General features: G+C 37.8%; 1 protein-coding gene and 1 long non-coding RNA gene across 5 annotated transcripts in view; one reads left to right on the top strand and one right to left on the bottom strand.

Annotated features, from left to right (window-relative positions):
• Bivm (basic, immunoglobulin-like variable motif containing) overlaps positions 1-21,935 on the top strand; it is a 25,109-nt gene extending 3,174 nt beyond the window's left edge. For 2 of the 3 annotated variants that reach the window (XM_028887195.2, XM_028887204.2), the window contains exons 2-10: positions 2,933-3,538; positions 9,223-9,349; positions 10,434-10,529; positions 10,983-11,087; positions 11,304-11,398; positions 15,192-15,324; positions 17,432-17,518; positions 19,218-19,314; positions 20,242-21,935. In XM_028887195.2, the coding sequence (XP_028743028.1) occupies positions 3,064-3,538; positions 9,223-9,349; positions 10,434-10,529; positions 10,983-11,087; positions 11,304-11,398; positions 15,192-15,324; positions 17,432-17,518; positions 19,218-19,314; positions 20,242-20,535 (1,509 nt within the window). In that variant the 5' untranslated portion in view covers positions 2,933-3,063 and the 3' untranslated portion in view covers positions 20,536-21,935. The remainder of the gene's footprint in view (positions 1-2,932; positions 3,539-9,222; positions 9,350-10,433; positions 10,530-10,982; positions 11,088-11,303; positions 11,399-15,191; positions 15,325-17,431; positions 17,519-19,217; positions 19,315-20,241) is intronic. The other variant, XM_037210446.1, reaches the window with a different exon arrangement.
• On the bottom strand, positions 12,054-24,946 carry LOC114705358. Of its 2 annotated transcripts, none has more exons than XR_003736377.2 (3): positions 24,772-24,946; positions 19,632-19,746; positions 12,054-12,761 (listed from the first exon to the last, which is right to left on the bottom strand). It is a non-coding gene; the product is annotated as an uncharacterized LOC114705358 (long non-coding RNA). The 2 variants fall into 2 exon arrangements; XR_005092694.1 differs by having other exon boundaries at positions 12,054-12,533.

The following is a 24,946-nucleotide window of genomic DNA, read 5'->3' as shown; positions in this document are numbered from 1 at the left end:
CACCACACAGCTTTTAAAGAAGGACATGAGGTGGTATAGAATATTATTTTAAGATGTGTTACATTTGTTTATGCTGTGGAACATTTGTTCAATGATGCAAAGATTTGTTGCCTTCTTTTATGTTGCAATTGTTTAATTCTATGAAGCTGTATTACTTTGCTTGTCTAAAACACCTGTGGGTCTAATAAAGAGCTGAATGGTCAATAGTGAGGTAGGAGAAAGGATAGGTGGGGCTGGCAGGAAGAGAGAATAAATAGAAGGAGAAATCTGGGAGGAAAGGAAGAAGGAGCAAGAGAACAAGGAGAGGAGGATGCTAGGGGCTATCCACACAGCCACACAGCCACACAGCTACACAGCCAGCCATGGAGTAACAGTGAACGTAAGATTTACAGAAGTAAGAAAAGGGAAAGCCCCAGAGACAAAAGGTAGATGGGATAATTTAAAGTTAAGAAAAGCTGGTTAAGAAACAAGCCAAGCTAAGGCTGGACATTTATAATTAAGAATAAGCCTCTGTGTGTGATTTATTTGGGAGCTGGGTGGTGGGCCCCCAAAAGAGCTAAAAGCAAAAAAGTAAAGAAAACAACCAACAATGAGAATCACAGCTAGGAAGTTGGAAATCAGGACTTGTAGAAATCCAATCATCAGAGAAAACCAGCATGGTCTGCAAACCTCATGCATCATGCTTCCCTTTGCATCTTGTTGCACTATCGCCATCACACCACAAAATGAAGAAAAAGGAGAAAGCTCAGACACTATCTGTAGACACATTAAGACTTCTTTACTAAAAAGTGTTCTCAGTGAAACCATGGCAGGTACCACTTTGGTGATAATGTACCTCTGTCCTGTGAGCCACTGTTAACTGCAAATGAGAAAAAAGCCTGCTTGAAGTTGTGAAGCGAAGTCATGTCTTATAGAAGGGGAAGCTTACTTGGCACAGACAGAGTCTCCTTCCTAGGAGTGTATTTCCTTAAATTCCATTAATGGTGTTCGTGACCTTTACCCCTTTCATTCAGGAGATGCTGGAGGGTCCTCTGTTCTTCATCATATCTGTTTCTTAGAGACTCAGCCAGGCTTGTACCATTTAATACTTGTGTGATGGCTATTGAGCAAATCATAATCTGTGGTTATTTTCATTTCTAGTGTTTACCATAAGCAAATGAGAAGATATTTCAGTAGTAAAAAGTCACAATGACCCCTATGGATGGATTTAATCTTTCATGCACTGCTTGGTCACTGGAGCCTGGAAAAGCCTGTCTTGCTCCACAAGGCACCTACCTTTGATTTCCTATGATGCTGTGCCTCACTAGGGGCTTGTTCCTTTGTAAGGCTGTAGCTTCTTTGAATGCCCTCAATGGCTATTTGAACTTTACTATTTTCTTCCTCAGAGGAATCAGATTAGACTTGAAGCCCAGTTTTCCTTGGGAATGATCAGAAGTTAGTGAGAGTAACTTTAAATTGTAAATTTTATTTGTTGAACATGATCATTATCATCATGTATGTTTTATCCCTATATACATTTTTTTTATCATCTGGTCAGTGTACTACTTTAGACAGTATTACTTAGATTTAATTCATATGCCATACAATCCACTAACTACAATGTACACTTCAGTGGCATTTTAGAATATTCTCCAAGTTAGACCTTTACTATGTTCTTGTGTTAGTTATGGATATCTTCATTATTTCAAAGAAAAGGCTTATCATGCTGAACCTTCCATCCCAAGGCAACTGCTAAGGTACACTCTGCTTTGTAGACTTGCTGCTCCTGGAGGTTTTGTGTAAATTTAACTCTTGAGGGATCAGTTCTTTTGTGACTGGCTTTTTCATTAGCATAATGTTTCCAAAGTCCATTTATCTTGTATCAGGACCAGTAGTTCTTTTTATTGCAAAGTAGTGTTTCACCAGATGGATGTGCCACCTTCACCCATTAGTCAGTTACGAGGCTTTGGGTTGTTTTCACTTTTTGTCATTATGAGTAATGCTGCTATTCAGGGGCATGGTTTAATGTTTACCATCTGTATCGAGAGGGAAATTTTCAGACTACACAGTAAGTGTTGAAATGTATGAATAACTATTAGGTAAGCTCATCAGACCATTTTATATCTCTAATAGTGGCATATGAGGGATCTGATTTTCCACACACTTCCCAACATTCACTGTTGCCTGTGTCTTTTTATTATAGCCATTTTGGTGGGTATGAGTTGGTAAACCATTGTGGTTTTGATTTGTGTTTCCATAGCAACTAATGATAATGAGCTTCTTTTCATGAACTCATTGTTCATTTCTGTAATGTCTTTACAGATGTGACTTTCCCCTTGTAACTGGGTTATTTGTATTTCATTCTCATATTTTGCTTTAAGCTCGTGTGTGTGTGTGTGTGTGTGTGTGTGTGTGTGTGTGTGTGTGTGTGTATGTGTGTGTGTGTGTGTGTGTATGTGTGTGTGTGTGTGTGTGTGCAGGTGCACATGCATGTGTGTACATGTGTGTGGAGGTCAGAGGTCAACATTGACTGTGTTCCACATTACTCTATCTTATTTTTTAAAACAAGGTCCCTCACTGTACCAGAGCCTCACTGATTTGGTTAGACTGTTGGCCAGCAAACCCTGGGGATACTCCTGCCTCTTCTTACCCAGAGCTGGCATTATGGGTCAGCCAGCTTTTTATTTATTTATTTTTTAATGTGGGTGCTGAAAATCCAACTCAGGTCCTCATTTTTGCATGGCAAGCACTTAACCAACTAAGCTGTATTCCCCATCCCCTAAGCTAATCATTAATATAAGATAGATGGTTAGTCATCATAACTCGAGCTGTATGGTCATAAAATCAATTTGCATTGAGTGCAGGTATATGAAACATACTCATTATAAAGTTTATTGCCATTCATCATGCCTGCTGGATAGCCAAACAATCTTTCCCTTCTGTCTTTTCTTAGGATCCCATCTGTCAATTCTGAAGCTTTTATAGAATGCTGTGAAAATTTGCCAAAGTTTTCAGAAAAAGTTTTTCAAAAGTGAGAGGGTTGCGACTTCTTCCTAGGAACAGAGACATCTGCTGTTGCTTTCAATGCCTAACGTTGCAGAAGCTGGAAGATCCACTGATTCTGGACATGGTGAGCACAAATCTGAGAACAAGTCCCCAGAAGAGGATCTCCAAGGTGCTGTACAATCTTTTTGCTCAAGTGCCTCAGGAGCAGCCGTGGGCCCCAGAGGAGATGGTCATTATCCTTCAAGTTGTCCAGTGACTCATACTAGGGAAAAAATTTATGCCATATGTTCAGATTATGCCTTCCTCAACCAGGCAACCTCAATCTACAAAACTCCCAACCCAGCCCGCTCTTCTTGCCTCCCTGATAATACCTCGATTTCTGCTGAAAATAGTTCAAGATACATTGGTATCCCAACTAGTACATCAGAAATAATCTATAATGAAGAAAATAGCTTGGAAAACTTATCCACCAGCCTGGGCAAGCTACCTCTTGCATGGGAAATTGATAAATCTGAATTTGATGGGGTGACCACAAATTTGAAACACAAATCAGGTAAGAAAGAGCTATGAAGTTCACAAGTGAAAACAATGCCAAGTATTTCTAAATCTTGCAGTGAAATATTTTTTTGTTGCTGAACAAGTAGCATCGCTAACCATCCTGTCTGTCATTGCAGTTTTTTTTTTCTTTTTTTTGAGTAACCCTGGGCATAGTTAGTCCCTGAATGTGTTGCCCATGGAAACTTCCAACATTATGTGTGCATTTTTGGAGCATTATAAAATGTAAGTATTAAAGATAAGTACATAATAGCTCAGAAAAGGCAAATGACACAGCTAGATTAATACTGTTATTTTGTAGCTTTGCAGGAACATGCTCATATTTTCTAACATATTAAGACACTTCTGTTTTGAAAATTTTTCAATGTAAAAAGAACATATGTTTTTATCAAAGTCTTGAAATTTTTTTTGTAGCTACCATATTTTAAAGTCCATTTTATTTCTCACATGTCTGTATGTATGTTTCTAAGGACTTGTTCACATTTCTTTCCATTCACTACTTGTTCCAAATGTTAAAAGGAGATTCTGTTTGACATCTCCTTCCCTCCCTTTCAGTGATAGCTCTAAAACTTCCTGATGGTAGGGAAGTTCTTTCTTCAGTCAGACCTGGTATTGATGTATTTTTATGAAGCCAAACTTAAGAAGTACTTGTCTTAAATTGGTTGATAATATGAACAGGGCCATAAAGCATTCAAATGGCTTTTAAATTTTAGATAACAGTGAACCTATAAATATAGAATTCTTTGTCATACCAAAATTTTAGCAGGATTACATAAGAATTAAATATATAATCAAACATTCTGTATCTAAGATTTAGTGTATATTTCTATATTATACTATTAAATATTAGTATTTTATACTATTATATATTGTATGTAATACAGATAGAGGTATAAATAAGAATGGTTATATAAGATATGGAAATACATATTCATTACTATTACTGAAATATGAACAGAAATTCTAAAGCACCAGGAATAAAAGCAAACATCATCTTTTAGGATCTTCTTTAAAGAATGACAACAGTAGGGGCTAAAGAGATGGTTCAGAGATTAAGAGCACTGGCTGCTTTTCCGGAGGTCCTGGGTTCAACTCCCAGCACCCACATGGCAGCTCACAACTATCTGTAACTACAATTCCAGGGGATCTGATACCCTCACAGAGACATGGATGGGACAAAACACCAATGCACATAAAAAAAATAAAAAATTATATAAAAAATGACAACAGTAAAATTTGAGCACCCAGAAAGTCCTCTATCTACGCAGAATAGGCTGTGTATGAACAGTGTAGGAGGATGGCATCACTCAGGGTGCCGTGTACACCCTTGCACTGGAGTGCTCTTCAGATATTAATGCTTTTTCACTTTCCTTGAGTTAACAGGAATGCCAAGATTAAATGAACTAGGTTCTGCTATTCGAATTGTATAGGTGAAGAAATTGAGGCTTAGATGGGATAAATCTGCCCAAAGTTGCATAGCTATATGGAACTAGGATTTTTATTTTGTTTCTAGTCACTCTGATGGTTTTTATAAAACCTCTACTTCTGTTTGTGCATTTTGAAATCAGTTGTTCCAGAGATTGTTGTGTAAATCTGTAATCCTCAGGGGACTTACATGCTTTGTTGGCGTCTGTATTTATGTACAATATATCTTTTTTTTTGTAATATTTTGATTTAGGGTTTATAATTAGTGTTATGCAGGTCCCTTGAAACAAGCTGGGGAGTGCTTTCTCCTGTTTTCTGTGAGTTTGTAGTGGGATATAAAACTTTCTAACTGTAATTATGGAATTGCCTTATTGATAATTTTGTTGTCCCATTTGGGAGCCTGAGAGTGTACTTTCCCTCTAGAATTTGCAGGGCCTTTAGTGATGACTCATTCTTCACTCCTGGTCCCTTTTGCCCAACCTGAACCCCTAGGTGACCCAGCAACACTTACAGTTGCTGGTCACTGGACTGGGGAATGAGTATTAGTTGCCTTGCTGTGTATTATTTAAGTGTGGTTTCTTTTCTGGCTTTTCCTTAAAATGTGCCACATTTCCAGAAGTCTCCAGAGTTCCAGAATAGCACCTGTCATTGCAGTTATTGCCTAGGTAAAGACAGCTTCTTGGTGTCCTCTACTCTCCACTGTTGAGATTTTTAAAGTGTGATTTGAAGTTCTGTTACTAGGAAAACTCATATGTGTAATCTTTATGCTTTTTTCAAGAATTGACCCTCTTTAGCCAGGCATGGTGGCACTTGTTTGTAATTCCAACATTCTGGAGGCTGAAGCAGAAGGATCGTGAGTTTGAAGATAGCTTGGGATACATAGTGAGTTCCAGGCTAATCAGGGACACATGGCATGACCTTCCAGAAAAATGTTCCTTTTAATAATATGGCATGTGTTTCAGGACTGTCTTTTATGAAAACTGCTTTGATATTGACCTGATTGTCCCAGCTTTCTTTTGATTGATGTTTGTTGGTACATCCTCTTCCATTCTTTACTTTTAGATTTAGAAGTTACATTGATTTACAGCTTCTGTTTCTTACTTGCAGGGCCTTGGTATCTTCATTTATTACTAGAGCATTTTATCTATATTATCTAGTACAGTTCATACTTCAAATTCTTTGCAGATTTCAAAATCTGGGTTAGGTCAAAGTTCGACTTAACTTTTCCTTAAGAGCGAATCGTTTCTTAGTTTTCTCACACACTATATCATTTTGGATTGTGTCCTGGATGTCCTGTTGTATCAACTCTGGTATATTACCCATCAAGCAAGCAAGCAAATCTAGCAACCTCTCTCTCCTCTCTCCCTTCTCCCTCCTTTCTTCCCTCCCTTCCCATCTGTGTGTGTATGTCACTGTCTGTTTTTTTTTTATCTCTCTCTGTGTCACTCTCTGTCTTTCTGCCTCTCTCTGTCTCTTTGTCTCTTTCTGATTGAACTGAAATTGCCAGCTCTGTCTTTTAAAGACAGTTCTGTAGCTAGTTTTCCTGCCTTGCTCACAGTCAGGACAAATCTTTGTCACCCGCCAGTCCCACAGCCGCTCAGACCCAACCAAGTAAACACAGAGACTTATATTGCTTACAAACTGTATGGCCGTGACAGGCTTCTTGCTAACTGTTCTTATAGCTTAAATTAATCCATTTTCATAAATCTATACCTTGCCACGTGGCTGGTGGCTTACCAGCGTCTTCACATGCTGCTGGTCATGGCGGCGGCTGGCAGTGTCTCTCTGCCTCAGCCTTCCGCTTCCCAGAATTCTCCTCTCTCCTTGTCCCACCTACTTCCTGCCTGGCCACTGGCCAATCAGTGTTTTATTTATTGACCAATCAGAGCAATTTGACATACAGACCATCCCACAGCACAGTTCTGTTCTTGGACTGGGCCATTATCCCTGACTGTCTTGCTTGGGGTTTACTCTGTGCATGTGGTGGTCCAGGTCTTAGGACAAGGTTTGGTCTACATTTATACACAGAATTTGGGCCTCTATTTCTTTGATAACTTTCCTGTTTTCAGCTTCCTTTCAGCCTCATTTGGTGATGATTGCCCAGAGCTCTGTCTTGTGCTTCTGTAAGGAAAAACAATGGTGGATCTTCCTTCCTTTGCTGTCCCCATCCCTTCTCCATTTCCTGGAGAGAGAGTGGTCTGGCTCTCTACGCCACTGGCCTGTAATTCTTTTCATTTAAGTTTATTTATTTTATTTTTACTTGATGTATATGGGTGTTTTGCCTGCATGATGTCTGTGCCCTATGCGTGTGCCTGATACTTTCAGAGGCCAGAAGAGCATGATGAATCCTGGAATTAGAGTTATAGATGGTTGTTAGCCACCACATGGGACTGAACCGAGGTCCTCTTCAAGAGCAGCCAGTGCTCTTAACTGCTGAACCAGCTCTCCAGGCTCTGACCTATAATTCTTAATCTTCCTGCTTCAATATTTTTGAGTACTGGGATTACAGGTGGGTGTAGTTACACACTGCTCTGGATTTTCATTTATTTTCTTTCTTCATACTTTTCTCTAAATTCCAGGGTAGTTAATTGTAGTGGGAGAGGGCTATATGGGTGTAGGGTTGGGAAGAAAGGATAGGATTATGGTACAGAGCAGTGAATCAAGGTCATTTTGTATGTTATGCTTTAGCTACTACTTTGACATTGCTTTCTTTCTGCAAGTTCAGTGAAACATTGGCTCTAGAACCAAATCTTCTTGTGGCGGTATGGAGATCTCTTACTTGCAATGTGTATGCTCATTTACCCGTTGAAGATTCACCACACACACACACACACACACACACACACACACACACACACACACACCAAAAGCAGCACAGGGACAGACTCACAGAACCCAGTGAGGAAAGAATGACAGGGCAGTCTTTACTCATTGAGTCACAGACTTGGTGTTTCATTAGCCTCACAAGTTTGAGTGCCTGCCAAAATTACCAAGGGAATTAAGTCATCAAGAGGCAGAGGAGGGAGTCCCAAGGAAAGTCACTTTTCTGTCTTCTCTCTGAGATTCATTTTAACCAATGAGAGAATCTGGCCCAGTGAGATTTAGTTCACATTTGCAAGTGGTTGTTAAGCTCGGAAACATTTTGTATATTCTGTGTCTGTGAAGACACAGAAAGAATAATTAAACAGGAGGGGAAATTGTGTTTTGATAGAGTGTTCATTGTATAATGGTTTACAGATATCCCTGTGTGGCAGTATTTCTTGAGTCCCAGCTGGTTATAGGAGCTACATGGTTATTGTGTATGGTACTGAAATAGATCTCCTGCTGTGAGTCTGTAAACATGTATTATGTCTACATAATCTGTTTGATAACACAAAAATAAAATATTGGCCTCAATTAATTTTCATATGAGATTTATTTTATTTAAAATAGGTGATGTCAGGAAGATATTAATGCATCTGAGTATAGCTGAAAGGAATGTTAACATTTTAACAAAATCAGTCTTGGTTATGATTAATATTTTAATATATATACTGTTTCGAGTGGATAAAATATCAACATGGTTCAGAAATAAATAAATGTGTCAAAATTAAACAAGGTAAACTCTCTTTCTCACTTTTGTCTCTTTTGTCCATTTTCCATATCTCTCCCTCCCCAGTAGGCAGTCATTCATGTCTTTGGGAAGATTGTGTGTGTGTGTGTGTGTGTGTGTGTGTGTGTGTGAGAGAGAGAGAGAGAGAGAGAGAGAGACAGACAGACAGACAGACAGACAGACAGACAGGACACCATGTTTTGCATTCTGGTTACTAGTGCATTTTAATAATGTAACACATTGGACAGAATGTCATCACACCAGATCCAGTATCTTAATAGAATTATGTTAATGTGCGTTTTCTTGTTTTATAGAAAGAATTCATTTTCAGGAAAGTGGTCTAGTTTAATTCTTTCCTGTTAGTAACTTGTAGATATGACTAAAGACTTTTGGCCTGGTTATTACCATCTCTAAGACACTAGCTCTGGACTCGGATACAATCTTGATAGGAAATACCATTCCTGGTGGTTCAAATTATTTTTAATTTGCTTCTTGCTTTCTTTCTAGTGAAGAGGACTATTCTAGAAAGCACAGGAATTACTTCAAGATGTTTGCAAATACCATTTTCAGAATGCATAGCAGTTTCTCTCTAATTCTGTTGTACCTTCTGGTGTGGTGGTTTAATTCATCTGAGAATTTTCCTGTTATATTCCTTTGTACTGTAGGCAATACAAAGAAACAAATTTCTAAGAAAAAAACTTCAGATAAAAAAGGGCGGCATCAGAGGGAGTGTCCCCAGCATTCTCCTCTTGAAGATGTTAAACAGCGAAAAGTGTTAGATCTCAGACGATGGTATGTGGCCATGCCAGTTTTTATTTCTATTCTTAAAAATATATAATTTGACATTAATTTTGCCAGGTATAAGTTAATAAATTGCATTCATTATGAATGCCTTTAGTTCTAAGATTGTATCTAAATACTTTAAGTATATCTCAGATTTTAGAAGTAGACTAATGGAGCTGGGCCAGTATTTTCTAGACTCACCTGGCCATCAGTCTCATTTTGTGAATCCTCCTAATGGTAAGCTACTTTGGATGATACTTAAATTTTGATATAGTTGTTTGCCTGGTTGTTCTTTGTTGAAGAATTTTCAAGGAAGTGACTGATGCCTTATTTTACATCCAATTATTTAAGTATGCATTTCTAAAAATGGCTTTTTAGCTTGGAGTAATTACTGCCACACCTAATAAAATTAGCAATATTTCTTTTGCGTATAAATTCCAGACTAAATTAACATTTTCTAGAATGTTCTAAAAGTTACCCATATATGTGCTTGCTTGTCATGGTCCATTAGTCTCAATTTAGAGTCTCTATCTTTATCCTTTTGTCTCTGTCTCTGTCTGGGGGATTTTGTGTTTTCCTTTTAAATCCTGTGACAGTTCTGCTCTGGGGCTCCCTGCCCTTGGGTTCATGTGGACATAGTGGGTGATAAAGGAATGTTCTTTGGTCTGAGTAGAAGAATCTGTGAACCTCTTGACACAATGGAACAGTGATTTGCTTTCTTTCTCCAGTATTTCAGAAGTTACAAATGATCCTGTACCCATGCCAGCTGGGCATTCACATAGAAATTTGAGTAGTTGGTATCAGAATTTATATAACAATAATTCCTTTCTTGGTTTGAATAAAATGTGCTTTAGTAGGTTGCTAGCCATAATGTAGTTCTTCTTGATAAAATAGATGATTTTTACTGTCATGTATTCTTTGTGTTTAATAAGTAGGAAATATTTTAAACAAATAATGATTTTACACTGCATTAAAATTTGCCTTAAATTGCCATTAAATTAAAATGATCACATTTTAAATCACTCATAAGATGTATACTTCTGTTTTGCATGTTTTGTATTCATTCAAGTGAAGAAACTGTTTAATTTCTTAGGTACTGCATAAGCCGGCCACAATACAAGACTTCATGTGGTATCTCCTCATTAATTTCTTGTTGGAATTTCTTATATAGCACAATGGGAGCTGGAAAGTAAGTATGCCAGGTTATTGCTATCACCAAATTCCATCTTTGAAAGTAGTTTGAAGGAAACCTAGTGTGGTAGCACATGCCTTTAATCCCAGCACTTGGGAGGCAGAGGCAGGCAAATCTCTGTGAGTTTGAGTCTGGGATGGTCTACACAGTGAGTTTCAGGATAGCTAGGGCTACATAGACCCTGCCTCAAGAAGAAAAAAATAATAATTTTAAGTTTTTGGTTTTTTTTTTATAATGGAAGACTCAGAGCAGATTTTTCAAAAACTGAGAAAAATGTACATATTGCTATAAGCCTTTCATCTTAAAATATTTGCATGTATTTTCAGTAAAATAAAAAATGAAAAATATTGCTAAAACTTTTTGCTAGCTAAACCTGTATATTAACACTGAGGCAGATTGTATTTGCGTATGACTGGAACAATGAAATGAAAGGAAATATTTCTTTTGTAGTCTCCCACCTATTACCCAAGAAGATGCATTACATATTTTGGGCTTCCAACCCCCATTTGAAGATATTAGGTTTGGCCCTTTCACTGGAAATACAACACTCATGAGGTACGGAGCTGCCCCTTAGGGACAACAACTTATTTCTAATTTTATGAACTGATAATGCTGTAGTGTGTGTGGACAGTAAAAGATACTTTAGTACTGGGTCCCAGGCTCCCTTAGATATGCCATGTGTGGGCTGTGCTTGGGTTTCTGTACAATTAGAACAGTGCCCTTCCTTGTTATGAAACTATTGCTATGAGTAAATCATTTTCTTATTTTCAGATGGTTTAGACAAATTAATGACCACTTCCATGTAAAAGGATGTTCTTATGTTCTATATAAGCCCCATGGGAAGAATAAAACAGCTGGAGAAACTGGTAGGTAAAAATGAACACACACAAACACACACACACACACACACACACACACACACACATACACACACACACACACACACACACACACACACACACACACGAGTCCAAGCTTTCAGATTAAGTACATCTCAGAAATTGGCTATATTGTTTCCTAGGACAACAAGTAAAATCTCAACAGTCTGATGTTTTTATACCTCTTTATCTAAGAGGAAAATCATTGTGGTAATATGTAGGGCACTTTAGAACTTTAAGGCATGTTATAAACACTGCTCTTGATACATTGTGTGTATTGTTTAGGACATTGTTCTGTATGTGTGTGCTTGACAGTAAAACTTCTAAGATAAAGCATGGAATTTGCAGTTCATTTTAAAACAGAGTGAAAGCATTTGAGGACTTTTGATGCTGGACTTTCATCAAATGATAACACAAAACTATAGGGTAACAAACTGTGAAGTGACAACACTATTGTAGAACAGTCTTGGTTTTAACAGACATATTGATGAGGTTCATCTTAATGATTATTTATTGTATAGTAGTTGAATTATTTGTATTGTTTAATGATTTTGACTTTTCAGTTGTCATAATAAACTTTGAATTTTGTGGAGCAGACAACTGTAAGGTACTGTTAAAGAAGAAACTTTTCTGACCCTCTTTGAAATTGAAGACTTTATTCAAGATTGTTGCAATGGGGTATTGTGATAAGGATTAAAGAATCGCCTCAACTTCAAAGATTTATTCCACTCTACAAATAAAAGAGTGGGGATATGTTAAAGGAAATTTAAACCAAAGTAAAAGAAATCAGAGGGACCCAGTGCCAGGCATCCTAACATATTCATCAGGAAACTGGACAAGAACATTTATATCCATCCAGTCATTGTACAAATAATTTATGAAGAACTAGAGGAACTAGAAATCATTGGAAAAACAACAACAACAAAAAACCCACCACCCACTGCCTGGCAAGATGCAGTCATTTTCCAGTTGTGCTCAGTTGAAACCTGAGGATTCTGTGGGAGAGCCTTGGCAGGAAAGGGAGAGGGTGCAACAGGAATCCTCATTCCCTGTTTTGGCCACATCAGCTCTGCTTTAAGAATAAGTTTGCTGATCTTGAAATCATTAGAAGAATGTTATATACCTTGGAGAAAGAAGAAAAACATCCTATTATTAGAAATCATGTGTATAGATGCTATATGTCATATTTAATAACCCTACAAACATTATTCCACAGAAGAAAACCCACCTTATTGCTTCTGGAAAGCTAGGACATGGTAAAAGAGTGTTTACAGCAGACAAAATGATGTGAGTGCCAAGGAGAGCAAACTTTCTTATCCATCTCCTCTGCCCATGGAATCCCGGATATAATCTGGAGCATTAAAGTAGTTACAACAACACTAATGAAGTTTTGTATTACATTTATATGAAAGTTCTTACCCCCCCCACCCCTGCTTGTTCTGTTTTGTTTGAGACAGGGTTTCTCTCTGTAGCTGTGGCTGTCCTGGAACTTGCTTTGTAGATCAAGCTAGCCTTAAACTCACAGAAATTTACCTGCCTCTGCCTCCTGAGTGCTGAGATTAAAGGCACATGCCACCACTGCTGGCAAAAGCTCTTTTATTGAATATGTCTGGGATTTCAGGCATATTGGCTCAATGCCTTTTGTCCCAGCACTCAGGAGGTTCTGAGGCAACAGGATTACTCTGCATACAAGGTCAGCCTGGGACTTCATGTTTCAGGCTAACCTGAATTACAAAGTAAGACCTGGTCTATGACCATACCTCCCTGGATGAGCCTGCTCTTGTCTCATCTTAGAAGTTAAGCACTGTCTGGCCTGGTTAGTACTTGGGACACAGAGTGAGACTCTGTCTCAAGAAATACAGCAAATTATCAGAGCCTACACTACTCAGCGGTAGAGAGCTTGCCTGTCATGTCCAAAGGCTTCAAGTTCAACTCTCATTGTAAAACAATAGTTTCAGTTATCCGAGGAAGCTTCTCATTGTACATTTTTACAATTTAAAAAAAATTTCAATTTTTCTAAAGCAATGGCAATTATAGACATCTTTTACAATGCTTGAGTATATGAAGAGTAAAGTTATACATTTTATCTTAATTCACTATCTGGAAGCTATGTAAAATCATGTTTGTTTATGGAAACAAAATGAAAGACTTCACTGAATTTATTTTTAAAAATTCTTCATCTAAACTACCCGTGGGTCAGTTTTTAAAGTGTGATTGAATACAACTCAAACCTATAGAATGGCTAATCATTATTAGTCTTTGTGAAGTAGGAATTTTAGTAGAGAGGACTTCTTGTCTGTCCTGATCTGCCAAGAAGCGAAAGTCTATGTGGCATGCCTTGATGGAACTTCAGAATAGAAGCCAGAAATGTTAACATGTACATAGGCAGAGCTCTGCCCCCCTCCTAGCCCATGTGAGGCAGTCAGGGAGCTCCTGCAGATACTGACTGGCAGTTCTTGGTGGTCAGCAGCTATTCAGTGCCCAGAAAGTCCATCACTGTGAGCATACTATGCAGGCTTTCAGCTTTAATGAGCTATTTGTTAATGAATAATTTAATTTCTTCCAGGAATGCAAGTTAATGAAACCCCAGTTAATGGCTTTGAGTACTGAGTGCTGATAAAAATTTGTTTCTTATACTAATATTTTTGAAATCACTAGACAGCTATTACAGTGATGGGCAACAGATCAGGAGAAATAGTTGTCTTGGAACTTCAGCCTGACTGCAAAGCTGATGCCTTTGATCTGTGTGATGTATGTAGAAAGACAATTGTCTTAGTGAGGGTGTCTATTGCTCTGATGAAAACCATGACCAGAGCAACTTGGGGAGTATTTGGCTGGTGTGTCCGAATCACAGTCCACTGAGGGAAGCCAAGACAGGAACTCAAAAAGGGGAGGAACCTGGAGGCAGATGCTGATGTATAGGCCATGGAAGAATGCTGCTTACTGGCTTGCTCCTAATGCTCAGACTGCCTTTTAATAGAACCCAGAAGTAACAGCCCAAACATAGCACCACCCACAATGGGCTGACCCCTCCCACATCAATCACTAATTTAAAAAAATATGTTCTACCTGCTTGCCTACAGCCAAAATTTATGGAGGCATTTCCTAAATCAAAGTTCCCTCCACTTGGATGACTATAGCTGTGTCAAATTGACATGAAACTAGCCAACACAATGATAATGTGTGTTTTTGTGTGGCAGGTGTGAGTGTTACTGTGTGGCAGGTGTGTATATGTATTTGTGTGTGTGTGTGTGCTTGCACACCATTATTGTAGCTTGTTTTTACTTGGAGTTTGTATTTATATGTATTAGTAAGTTTTAAGTTGGGATATACACTACATCCAGACATTAGGATGTCTATAATTGAATCTAATTTCAAGTTTCTTTTGTAAATCTTTTGTAGACTTAGTTTATATGTGTAGCGTTTAAAGACAGATGTGCTTTGCATAGGCATACTGATTTAGAAGCTTGTAGTGGCAGATGTCCATCACCAGAAAAGTTGAGACCATGATTTTGGGTTTTACATACTCATTGAATTTCTTAAACAACTTGGTGTATTCTTAGAAAGTTCTGGTAAGCAAGGACATGTTTCACTTGTTTTGCTACTGAGTTTATCTAAAATTAAAAGTAAATTCATTTATATTTTTATCCACATTGGTAGTTTCTCATCCCCTTACTGAAACTCAGAATGTCAGTGTGTTCAAAACTGTGTACACTAGTCCTCTGTGTAAAATACAGACATTGCTTTATGGCCCTCAGTTTGCCTGGTTTTGTCTTTGTAGCTCCAGGGGCCTTGTCAAAGTTGACCCGAGGATTGAAAGATGAATCACTGGCTTATATCTATCATTGCCAAAATCATTATTTTTGTCCAATTGGCTTTGAAGCAACCCCTGTTAAAGCTAGTAAGGCATTCAGGTAAGCATTTCCATACTTAATAAGGGCACTTAACTAGGAAAATGTGTTGTACAAAGTGTTTTCAGGAATAAAAAAGATTCGCGTCTCTTAGAAACTGGGAATTTGGTAGTATGTTTTGTTCACATCGAGTGTACATATATTTTACAGGACTGAATGCACTTAGAAGCTGTTTCTCAGATACTATAAGAGAAAGCCATCTGAAGTACCACTTTTATGACTATATACAGAGGTTCAGGGGCATCCACATGCTATCCCCTGTTACAGAATATTCAATCACACTGTGAATCCCAAGGTTGCATTATTTACTGGAAAAATCTGTTTCTAATTCTGGTGTGGCTCAGCCCTAGCACACACTTTTAATCCAAGAGCTTTCTGATTAAATAAAAACATTTCATAGGTGAAGAGGCGGAACAAGTAACCAGTTGACAGGATGTAAACCATAGAGAGTAAGGACTCAGGAGGATAGATTGGCACACAGGAAGTAGAAAGAAGGGACAATGAGTTGGAGATTTGTTGGAGAGGAGATGCTTCTGGAACAATGGGTCAGGAGGAAGGTCAGTTGAGTGTTTTCTCTGCCTCTCTGAGCTGGCAGTCTTTGACCCCAGCATCTGGCTCCCCAGTCTTTATTGAAAAAAAAAAATCAAATAATTGAGATTTTGTTTAAAAACAACAATTCCCAGTATCCTCACCATTGTCCTACATGCCCTATGCCAAGAGTACACAACTGAGTACATTAAAAAGCACCTTCTGTACTCAATGTGAAGAACATGGAATTTGTCAGGGTTTGTCTCTTTTGTCACAAGGAAGGTTAGGACCAGTTTCATATCTAAACTTCATGGTTATATTTTCTTAATCTGGTTTCTGTTTCATGAACATGTTTTCACACACACACACACACACACACACACACACACACACACACACACACTTCTGTCTCTTTGAAGGAGATATAGTCTAAACAAGGGTGCTGAGTTTGAATGTTACTCTTTCTTAGCAAGCTCCTTCATGAGGGACCGACCAGAAAGCAGAGGTTATGGGTAAGAGCAGGTGAAAATGGAAGCCATGTATGACTGTCTCGCCCCACTGATTCACACTTGGCTTTGTGGGCTTGCTGACTGAAGAGGAGGAAGAGATGAGGTGGACCTTGGACGTTACCCTCTTCTGTGAGGGCCCAGAGTCTGGCTAGAGAATGTGGCTTGGTCTTTAGAATAGGAGGGTTTTTTGTTCTAGAGGCCATGGGTCCCAAATGTCCCACTCAAAGGTCCTTGGATGTGGCGCATCAGGGAACCTGAGCCAAGTGAACAGCTTGGCTGTTGCACTTCTTTCATGATTCCAACCTATGCCTTTACCTTCCTTCAGGTACCTACCAAATGTAAAACAGGCTTTTACTTTTACTGATTTGTTCTGTTAATAGCTGGAGTTCTGCAGAGTGGTGGTGGCACACGCCTTTAATCCTAGCACCAGGGAAGGCAGAGCCAGGCAGATCTCTGTGAGTTGGAGGTCAGCCTGGTCTACAGAGGGAGATCCAGGACAGGCACCAAAACCACATAGAGAAACCCTGTCTTGAAAAATAAGATAGCTGGAGTTCTTCATAAATCAATGCTTGTTCCTATGACCCACATTAATTTTTTGTCTTAAAAATTATGCAAATTTCCAGGCTCCTTTTCAAACTTGAATTAGAATTTCCAGGGGTGGGACTGGAACATTGTTCAAAATCATCAGCTTCTACCTCCAGGCCATGATCACTTTAGGACTATATTTTTAGGATGGTGCTACAAACTTAGATGCATCCTGAAAAAAGGAGTAGCTGAAGAGAGCAGCTTAGGATGTTCTTCCTTTCTGGGCCAAGGGGGTAATATGCAAAAACACTTTTAACCCCCGATTTTGAATATGGAAGTTAACTAAGGCTTAAATCTAATTCAAGGATTTCTTGAATGGCCCAAACCAAAATGCTGGTATTCATTCTAAAATAACAAAAGCCATTTTTGAGTTTTAATGTTTTGGGGTTTTTGTTTGTTTGTTTTTTACCAATACATAATTGGATCAGCATACTTTGGGAAGTGAATGCCATTTATCAAGCTGACTGTGAATGTATATTTCTGTTTAGCAGGGGTCCTCTCTCACCACAGGAAGTGGAATATTGGATTTTAATTGGAGAGTCAAGTAGAAAACATCCTGCCATTCACTGTAAAAGGTATGTTTTAGTAGCTTTTATTTCCTTCACTGAAAGCCCAGATCAAAATTGTGTAACTAGATGCATGTAGATACATGTGCACATCTGTGTGGTCATTAGCCAGTCACAGTGCAACCCTGCCACAAAAATTTCTGCTATGCTTTATTTCTCTCTAGCCCCACAGCCACCCAGTTCTGCTTCCCATCACCATAGATGTACTTTTCTTATTTGGGAATTTTATGCAAATGAAATTCTATCCTTTTTTTGTCTTGCTTTTCCATTTAAGTAACATATTAAGAATTTTTTTCTAACTGGCCATGATAGTGCATTCCTTTAATCCTAGCAGAAGCAAAGCCAATCTGGTCTACAGAGAGAGTTCTAGGATAGCCAGAGCTACACAGAGAAACTCTGTCTTGAACAACATCAAAAATTTTTCTCTAAAAAATTTAGAATTGGGCCAGGGGGTGGTGGTGACGGTGGTGCACGCCTTTAATCCCAGCACTCAGGAGGCAGAGCCAGGCTGATCTCCACGAGTTTGGGGCCATCCTGGGCTACAGAGTGAGTTCCAGGAAAGGTGAAACCCTGTCTCAAAAAACCAAAATAATAATAATAATAATAATAATAATAATAATAATAATAATAATAAATAATAAAATAAAAAATTTAGAATTGGATCATTTCTGCTAAAAATCCTGATGCATATTTGATAAAATAAAATCTTTAGGACTGGTGGGTATAGGTGCTTGTATGCAGACCTGATGATCTGAGTTTGATCCCTGGAATCCACAGGGTGGAAGGAGAGAACCAACTACTGATAGTCATTTTCCAAACTCCATACATCCACTAGATCATGTACATGCCATGTGCCTGCCCACATTGCCCCTCCTCTTCCCTCTCTCTTTTTTCTTCCCATGACGCCCTCTACATATAGACTGACAGAATCTCTAGAATTCATGGTTTAGTTTAGGGAGAGTTGACATCATAATGGCATGGAATCTTATAAACTAACATCAAGGACTGTATCACTACATAATCAGAACTTTAATTTCCTTTAGCAGTGGTTTTGATTTTTCAATATAAACTCACACATGTCCTTTAAGTTGTCCTTCCTATTATAAATTGATTTAAAATTTTCATTTTTTAAGTTACTGCTGATCATATAAAAAAAACCCCGAATTTCCTATTTAGTCCTTGATTTTCACGTCTTTAACAAATTCACTTATTATTTGTATAACTTTCTTTGATTTTTCTTTACAACCATTTTGTATTTTAGTGGAGACATGTTATTTTTTAATTCTTTCAGAAATTGAGCTAGACACACAGTGGCACATTAGTAAATGAGGCAAAAGGATCGTGTGAATCAAAGGGTTCAAGGCCAGCTTATACAACATATCCCACCCATGTCCCACCATAAGAAAATAAACTGACTTTATTATAATAGAAAGTGTGGCATGCCACTGCTTTAGCCTGCAAGATATTATCTGGTATGTTGACATATAAGAATAGAAACCAATTATAAACTGAGAACATTGACAGGAATTGGATAACCACAACTGTCACAAAAAAAGAAGCTTTTAAAGGCTAGTAGGTGGAACAATGCTGACCTAAGAGAATAATCACCAATTACTGCTGTGGTATATTATGGTAACTTGCTCTTGGAAAAAGCTTTATTACAATGGTACTTTGGGCCTAAAGAAAACTGTTCCTTTTCTTACTATAGATGGGCAGATATTGTCACTGATCTAAACACTCAAAATCCAGAATTCTTAGATATCCGACATCTAGAGAGAGGGCTGCAGTTCCGGAAAACAAAGAAGGTAAGAACACCACTACACTGGAAGCCACTTCCCAAATGACCAAAATGCAGTATTTTATTAATACTCTTAAAGTGGTAAATAACAGAAACCAAGTTCAAACTATGTGAATTAGTTTGAAAAGACTTATTTTAAGGCCCAGGAGGACAGTCATGGGAAATAACACCTAGTTCTGTAGTAATGGTAGAAGCCAAGTGGCTCAGAATATCTATCAGTCATTCTTATGTAGGCTATGTTGTGCTCACAATGCTTTATTTGAATATGCACTTCTAGCAGACTTTCAATTTATGACTTATTTTCAGTTCTAGCTTGAGACTTACCTGTCTTGGTTGAGTTTGATAGTCTTGGCCCAACTTGGATAAATTATTGTCACAAGGCAGAGCCATGTGTACAAACATGACTGCAGAAAGAAGTAGGCATCCTTTTTCTATAAACCTGTTGATAAAAGAATAAATGCAGCTGGGTGTGGTGGCACATGCATGTAATCTCAGTTCTTAGATAGGAGGATAATGATTTCCACGCCAGCCTGAGCTATAGATATTATGTCTCAAAAATCTTTGTGTACACACACACACATATGTAGGGGAGGGAACAGGATGAGTTTTTAGGAGAGGAGAGGAGGGAAGGAAAGGAAAAAGACCACACATAGAGAAAAGAATAAGGTATGATCTTAGTGTATGAGTTAGGTATATGAGGCCATGACTATGCTGAGTCTAGGCTGTGGAGAGGAGTGCTCTGGTCCCTAAGGAGTTTGTTATATTGTAAAGGCAGCTGTCAGGAAAAGCGAGTATGTTAGTGTGTTCTGATGAGTGCAGAATAGAAGTGTTTTCAGTGAAAGAATAACAGCCTTACTCTAAGGGAGTCAATAAGGACCCCACAGACTTATACATATTTTCTCTCTATTGTCTTCATCTTTTTTGTCCTTCTCAGGTTGGAGGAAATTTGCATTGCATCATAGCATTCCAGAGACTCAGTTGGCAAAGATTTGGCTTTTGGAGCTTTCCATTTGGAACCATTAGACAAGAATCACAGCCTCCCACACATGCCCAGGGAATTGCCAAATCTGAGAGTGAAGACAATATCTCCAAGAAGCAGCATGGACGTCTAGGAAGGTCCTTTAGTGCTAGTTTCCACCAGGACTCAGCATGGAAGAAGATGTCTAGCATCCATGAGAGAAGGAACAGTGGCTACCACAGCTACAGTGATTACAATGGCAATGACTGACCATGCCAAGAACTGAACCACTGGTATCATCCATACAGCTGTTATGTACAGGACTGCATTAAGGCAGAAGCTGGTTTTATTAAGTCTATCAATAGGAACAGATCTTGTGGTACAAAGCATAACCTGTAGTTCTCCAGTAAATAAACTAACATAGTGTTACAACAGGTGGCTTCAAATATATAGGCAGATAAACACAGATTACTGCCCTTTTAAAGTTAAAAGTAGATAAGCAATCTGGACAAAGGGTTTCACAAAAACCAATAAAATCACAACTGCTTCAAAACAAAAATAGAAATGTATTTAACAGCATCAAAACTTGAACTACTAAAGCATGAAGTCATTTCTTGAAACTTGATCCCTAGTCATTTATTACAGATATTTCTAAGACCAATTTACAAGGCACTGTCTGCCCTTAAAAAATGGGGGCTGTTAAGTTCTAGCTTTTGTTCATGCTAAAGCTCATTTAAAATTATCTTTCCAGTCTAATTGTTCTTTCAATGCTAGCAGTGTCCACCTCACCTCTTAGCTTTCCTGAATAACTGTCTCAGGATCCTCAACAAAGAAACAGAAAAATACTCAAGAAACTGGCCTTTCTCCAGGTGCAGACAATGTCATACACAAGTTATGTATGACATTGATTCGATACTCTTGATCTGGCACATGACTGTGAAATAGTTACAAGAAGCATAGGTCTTGAATGATGTCTTCAGGCCTAGAACAAACCTTGTTTTAGAGATATAGCAAAAGAGTACTTGGAATCCAGAGTTTCTATATCCATGTAATATGTGCAGTAAGATCTGATATTTGGTCTCTTAATGGAGTCATGTGTTAACAACAGCACTGAAGACACACTGGCAATGTCCAGCTCACTCTGAGAACAACACTCTGTATTCTCAACTCTGAGCTGTTTCCTTTTGTGAAACATCCAAACAATTCATTTGATTTTTTAGTGTGTTAAATATTTCAGAAGTGTGAATTCAATACCTGAGCTTCTCTTTAGCTGCTGTCATTTTTCTTTTGCTGCCAATGTATGACTCACAGATTTCTAAGATCTTGTTTCTTCATGTAATAGGCTCATTCCAGGACTCAAATCAGTAACTTGGTGACTACAAGGTGCTGAGTATGTTGGAACCATATTGCAATACACCTCAAGGGGAGATTTCAGATTTTTATTTTTCAAAAAATTTCATTTTTTTCTCTTGAATTTTATATCCATTTACCCACTCATACATGTCTAGCCTACAGAAAGGGATATATATTACAAAATGGTCATATTTCTGAAGAGATTATTTAGCTTGAAATGCAAAGGACTGAAAGATTTGTAGGTTATTGGTTTTGTTACTTCATACTGGAACTTTTAAAATGTTTTCATCAAATAAAGTTTTGTTTTCTACTTTTAATTATGTGAGTGTTAATGAGTCTGTGTTTTAGTTAGGCCATATCCTTGTATCTGTGTGAAGCATATGATAATTTGTCAATTCCATGTAACTAGTAGTATAAGAAACATCTTGCAATTTTTTATAGTTAAGTGAAACAGCGTAGAAGGTGATGACTGTTCCATACTTGCTATTTCTTAAGTTCCTGGGTACTATTTCTCTACTTCACAATGGAGTAGAAAATTTCTCATATTAGTTTTAACAAAATGAGGTTGCAATTTTTGTGGATCAAGTGTTTTCAATATAAGCTTTTTTTTTTTTTAAATAGTTCAGTTGAGTATTTCAAAGAAATGGATTTGAAGAACCTAGAGGAAAGGATACAAATGAAAAATAAAATATAAACCTTAGGAACAAAGTGAGAACTGGAAAACAGGAAAAGTTTTTTTCTTGCACACTGATTATATGCTTTATAAAAACACTGACACATAGCCACTTAAAACTTCAGCTTACGCATTTGGAAGTTACTTAGAGCACAGTAATGTTTGGAGAGTTTTTTCAGGGTATGTAGGTAAGAGTTCCTTCATGCTTCTCCTTGCAAACTAATAATATTCCTGCCCTATCTGATTTCTTAGTCAACCCTTAGGAATCTTCATAGGTCTAATGAAGGATAATGATTGGCTCTGAAATTGCTATTGTCTCACTCGTGAGATTATGTACTCTTTGATAGTTTTTTTTTTTTGAGAACAAATATGCTACTATGTATAGTATTTAGAATAGTTGTTGGACGATAGGAAAGCTATATTAAGTGTTAAAATTATTATTTTGAATATGTTTTAATTGAGTACGTTAGAGCCCATTAGACCTTGAAAAGAGCAAATACCTTTTATGTCAAATATACACTCCTTGGTTTCTATTCTTTCAAAAGCATTTCACATTCAAAATGTATTCCTCTGGCTTTCAAAGCATGCCTAATACTCAAATGGGCACACTGGCTCTTTGTTCTTATCCAGCTTTCAAAAATTAAAACCTAGTAACTATTCCTCTATCCACTACTACACCAGTTACAGTGCTATATCCCATCACATCAAGCTGGTGTAGCAACTATAATGTATCCCCACATTGCTTTGTTCCAGATATGTAACTTCCAAATGTGTAAGCTAAAGTTTTAAGTGGTGACGTGTCAGTGTTTTTATAGAGCATATGATCAGTGTGCAAAAAATAAACTTTTCCTGTTTTCCACATTGCTTTGTTCCAGACATGGGATGAGTTCAGGCGACTGCTCCAAGATCTATAATATTATTTAACCCAGTTTCACTTTTAGCATTTCTACTCTGCCAGTCTTCCACTTAATAAAATAGTAATAATAATAATAACACCCCTAATTTTAATGCCATCACTTATTAGGTGTTTCATATAAAAACTCAGATTTACCCCCAAGAAGTTGGTGGTACTGACATGTGCCAGTTAAAAAGGAGGCTCTCACTGGCGAAGAAACTTCCCTAGGGTTATAGAGAATCTGGATTTGCTAGAATTGTCATAACAAATTACCAGAAACTGGATTTCTTAAAAACAAGTTTCTTTTCTCACAGTTCTGTAGATCAAGACAGGGTCTTGGCAAGTTTGATTTCTTGTCTTGTAGACTTGTAGGTTTTCACCCATTTTGTACCCATATGGTCTTTGTTTGTGGCACTCTTGTAGTTTGTGTTCCGACTTCCTCTTATAAGGATAGCAGTCACACTGGATTAGAAGCTACTGATAGTCTCTGTGTGTCTGTAGGGAGAAAGGAATCAAATCCATGGACTCAAACATGTTAGCATGTTTGTGCTCTATCATTAACCATGGCTGTGTTAGACACAGGAATGGTTTTTCTAAGTTTTGGTTCCTGTACTCTTTTGGCCCTTAATGGCCTCATTGTTTAAGAAAATTATTTTCTAAAAATCACTCTGGATACAAGCACATTTTGAAGTACTTGGAATTATGTATTCAATATGTGAATTTTGAATTCAACATGAATTCTGTCCTGAATACATGGTAATTCTATGGTCCAGATAAGATTTGAACTAACATCTGCCTGACCTATAATAGAAATATTTTTCACAGGATGCAAAATGCCCCCGAGAACATCAGACAGGAGACTCAAGAGGTCATTTAGGCAACATTTATGAACTCTGCTATGTGCTACAAGTAACAGGTGTAAAAGTTATCAAGATTGATACTGATTTCAGCAAATTTATAGTCTACTGTTGGAGGTGATAGAAACTAAACAGGCAATTATATTGCCCTCAGTAGAATACAATTATACAAAATGCAAAACTCCATAATTTTACACATTTAGGAAATGCTAAAAATCCAGTGGAAAATAAGCCGAGACAAGCCAAGGAAATATGGCTACTACCAACCATCTGTTTGGACATAGATATATTTTGTTAACATATCTGATTCCTGATAAGGCTTCTGCTGCAAATGATTCTTGTAAGAAATTATCTGCTTCTATCTATCCTTTTTTTCTTAGACAAGGCCTATGTAGGTTTTGAACTTGTGATATCCCTACCTGTCTCCCAGATGTTTATGACACTGGCTATCTGTCCTTTCATACCAAGATTATTACTGAGTTTGAATGTAATTTCAATACTGCACATCAAATGTAAGCAACTGTATTCTAAGTGCTAAGCACTTTGTACACATGATCTCTGATTCATAAAATCGTGCTTATAGATGACAGAACCGAACCTACTCTGCCCAAAGTCATTTGGGGCCACAAACTGTGGAATTAGAAGTTTCAGGTGCTGGGGGTAATTCAATGGTAAGTACTGCGTTGTACTGACACCTAGTTACTGCATGTTGTCGTGCAAATACTTACCTTTAAAAACAAGGAAACATTTATCTTTCTGTTCTTTTCTAGTCTAACCCAATACTTAGCATCAAGTCTGCAAAGCTGGAGGGACAATGTTGAACCTGAAACTGAAAACGCATAATGTGGATCTCACTTCACTAAGAAAGCCAACGTGCAAATATCTTTATGGCTAACAGACAAA

Source organism: Peromyscus leucopus, chromosome 13, assembly GCF_004664715.2.
Source record: "Peromyscus leucopus breed LL Stock chromosome 13, UCI_PerLeu_2.1, whole genome shotgun sequence".
NCBI classification, from domain to species: domain Eukaryota; kingdom Metazoa; phylum Chordata; class Mammalia; order Rodentia; family Cricetidae; genus Peromyscus; species Peromyscus leucopus.
Note: the sequence above shows the minus strand (reverse complement) of the source record. Positions and strands in the feature narration are given on the sequence as shown.